The sequence below is a fragment of the Electrophorus electricus genome, chromosome 20, assembly GCF_013358815.1.
Source record: "Electrophorus electricus isolate fEleEle1 chromosome 20, fEleEle1.pri, whole genome shotgun sequence".
In the NCBI taxonomy this organism is placed as follows: Eukaryota; Metazoa; Chordata; class Actinopteri; order Gymnotiformes; family Gymnotidae; genus Electrophorus; species Electrophorus electricus.
Window position 1 is genome coordinate 13,467,566 of NC_049554.1, and position 3,272 is coordinate 13,470,837.

The window sequence follows — 3,272 nt, forward strand, 5'->3', positions numbered from 1 at the left end:
CTCATCTGTCTTGGCCTGTATCGCTCCAGGCTAGACGCCATCTCAACGGCAAATAAAATAATTTAATTCTCGACAATTTATCATCCTCGGGTGCCAAGCCCCTAAATAAGTCCACAGTATTTCTCAGACTGACTGATTTGGCTTAATAGCAATGGCATTGTCACTGAAAACTGTAAACAGTGCACAGCTATTGGAATGTACCTGTGTCAACTGGCTTCAACAAAACTTCTCAGACCGGAATTCTGGATATAATATATTTCAGAAGTATATCATCTTTGATGTATTAGGGTTAAACCTCTTTGTTGTCTCGCTTGGAGTTTTAGAGATTTTGTCATCAAACCACAGCGATGCCAATCTGGAATTCCAAACCATATTACATCGGATTGCTCTCCAGACCATTGTTTCTGTTCCTTCTCAGTGTTATCCTGCGTAACTACTGAGCAAATCTGAACATTTTTGTTGTTGGTGCGCATTCGGCCCCAGAGCCATCGTCCATGAATTGCACTCTCTCCTTTCTCGTGCGTTAAGCTTGCTTCACTGCTCCCAATGTGATGCTGCGTTGCAGAACACAGACACTAAGGACAGCTAAAGCAGATGGATTTCTGGTTAAATATTTACAGTGTATCATAAAACAACCTCTAAGCACAGACGTCCTCCCCCCCACCCCCACCCCTTAAGCCCTTTGGACAGAGGGAGAATGCAAACCTTTCAGCGAAGGGGAAGGACTGCATGGTTTTACTGAAACTGAAACAAAGATCCGTCTGAACTTTGTGTTCTCCATGAACTCTCTTGAGGCTTTAGGCCAAATTAAAGTTTGTCCTGGGATGAAGCAGGGTGACAGTTCATGCCTGGTTTAAGGGGAGTCTTTTGGAGCAGTAAGAGAAGTATGTGGCGCTTGATGGTGTGACTGGGCCCACGTGGTGTAGGGGCAGGTCAGTGTGATGTTGCCCTTTCCTCCTGCACATGCTCTGTGGAGACCTTCGCTATCCACCTCACAGTAGGGTGGTGTGGTCCTCTTTCACTCACAAAACACACACACACACACACAGACATACATGTATGCTCATATACGCATGCACATGCATGGACACGTGCATTCACACGTTCACACACACTGAAGTTGTGTCTGGAAGGAGCTACGTAACACTGGGTGAGGACCTGTCCACCCAATCTCGCGACAGTGTAAACTCAGCATGACCGGATTTCCTCACCCATCAGGAATCTCTGCCCATTCTTTCCATAACTGCACATTCTCCCGGCACGAAAAAACCAATTGGATCCAAACATTTCCCTTTATTCAAACATGGAACTTACAATTTCATTAGTTCATTAAAAACAGACTAATATTAAAAAAAAAAAGGTTGATTACAAAAGCAGAACAGTGGTGGCCGTGAAGCCGTGTCAGTTTTTTTCTTTTTTCTTTTTTGACCCATCTGTGTTCAGCATGGGTGAACAGTTCAGAAACACACGTTGGGTGTAAGAGCTGACCAGAGGTCAGTCTTGCTGCCCCAACCCTATGTGCAGCAGTGTGTCGCTTCATTTCTCTATCTGTGCTCCCATCTGGGTAACAGCGAAGCGCAGTAAGGACGCCAGTCTCCGTCTTTCGTGGACTTTCCTTTGTCAACAGTGGTGCCAAGCGCGCAGGTATGGAACACAGACCAGCTTCAGCATTACCCGGGAATCTCTCTTCACGTTGTGCGTGTTCTTATGTCCGTCCCTTGAAAGTGTGCATGCACGTGTAGGCTCCTGAGAACTTATGGATCTCCTCTAGAGCATGCTGGGGCAAGATGCTGCTTTGAGGAAGAAAAATGGGGGAGAAAGGAGATTGACCAAAAGTACGCCAAACATTTCTTAAAGTAACAAAGTCGTGCTGTTTTCATAGTGTTGTCACCGTGACGGAGAACTCACCTTTTGAGAATAACCAGAATGTGCATGGTCCATGGGAGATAGATGAAAGCTGTGCCGGTCCTCACTGCATCCACTGTCCTCTGAGCAACCATCTCTGGCTTGAGGGGTGGAAAGAGTCTGGGAAACCTACAGCACACCAAATGGAGTTTACGCCAAAACCCGTTATGCTTCAATGACCCTCTAGTGGGTCCAAGAACCTCAATCCTCCACACTGGGACTGCATACCTATTGTATTACTTATGTATCAATGTAGTTACTGAATAAATCACAGTAATTACTAAACAATATACTTCAAGAGTGATAGCTGTACAATGAGTTTGGGGTTTGAGGGGTTAAGAGAAAACCCTGGGCTGTGGAACCAGCAGGGTGGGGCCCTGTGGAAGCACACCTCACTCTCATGCCCTGGAACATCTCCGTGTTGGTGTGGAAGGGGAGAACCGTGGTGCAGCCAACTCCAGGACAGTCCAGCAAGCCCAGGGCCAGGCTCTCCATGAAGGCCAGAGAAGAGGCCTTGGAGGTGCAGTAGTCTATGGTGCCGGGTATGGGCGACAGAGAAAGGATGGAGTTCACACAGACCACGTGGCCGTTCTGCAACTCCAGCATGCGCGGCAAGAAGGCCTTTGTAGTCTGGGAGAAATAGGACAAAAGAGGAGAAAAAAAAGGCGAGAAAAAGAAGGTGAATGCACTTCTTCCGAAGGTATGCAGACGGGGAAAAACGCTCCCATCAGGAATGGCGTGACCACAGGCCAGGTTTCCATTTCTCATGCAGACACCCACAACCCTTCTCCTGCGATACGGCCGTTTGATCTCAAGTCAAACCAGAAACCTCCACACGCCGCAAGTTTGTCGGAGGCCGAGACAATGACTATGATGTTCCAGGTGCTTTCGCAGCAAGCCTGCAATCTGGAATTTCCCTCACTTTCTCTGTCCGGGATGCCCAGGAGAAACACCGGGCAATTAGGGCTTCTCTTCTATCTCTCCCTGCCTCCTTTTTAATGCTGTTCTGACCTTCTGACCCTCTCCCCCCACCACACACACACACACACACACACACACACACACACACACTTTCCACCTACCCAGAACTGTCCCATTGTGTTGATGTGCTGAGACTTCAGCAGGGCATCATCGTCGCTATCCATTAAGCTCTTCCCATGCACAACTGCAGCGTTGTTCACCAGGATCGTCACGTCCCCGACCTGCCGTGATACAAACAAGACACGGACCACCCGTGAGACCTCCACGCCCCCCCCCCGTGAAAGGCTCATCCGCTTACATTTCTGCCTGCGTTCCCAATTTCACGGGCCTCTGCCAGTTTGCCATGCCAGCGTTCCCTTATCTTACCCAGACATCTCAAGCGAAGA

At 48.3% G+C, this 3,272-nt stretch overlaps 1 protein-coding gene across 1 annotated transcript in view; it reads right to left on the reverse strand.

Annotated features, from left to right (window-relative positions):
* Positions 1-1,273: 1,273 nt before the first annotated feature.
* The window catches only part of dhrs3b (dehydrogenase/reductase (SDR family) member 3b), a 9,755-nt gene continuing 7,756 nt past the window's right edge, over positions 1,274-3,272 (reverse strand). Inside the window, exons 3-6 of the mRNA XM_027023919.2 lie at positions 2,988-3,107; positions 2,297-2,535; positions 1,909-2,034; positions 1,274-1,790 (exon numbers count right to left, since the gene is read on the reverse strand). Of these exons, the coding sequence (XP_026879720.1) occupies positions 1,706-1,790; positions 1,909-2,034; positions 2,297-2,535; positions 2,988-3,107 (570 nt within the window). The 3' untranslated portion in view covers positions 1,274-1,705. The remainder of the gene's footprint in view (positions 1,791-1,908; positions 2,035-2,296; positions 2,536-2,987; positions 3,108-3,272) is intronic.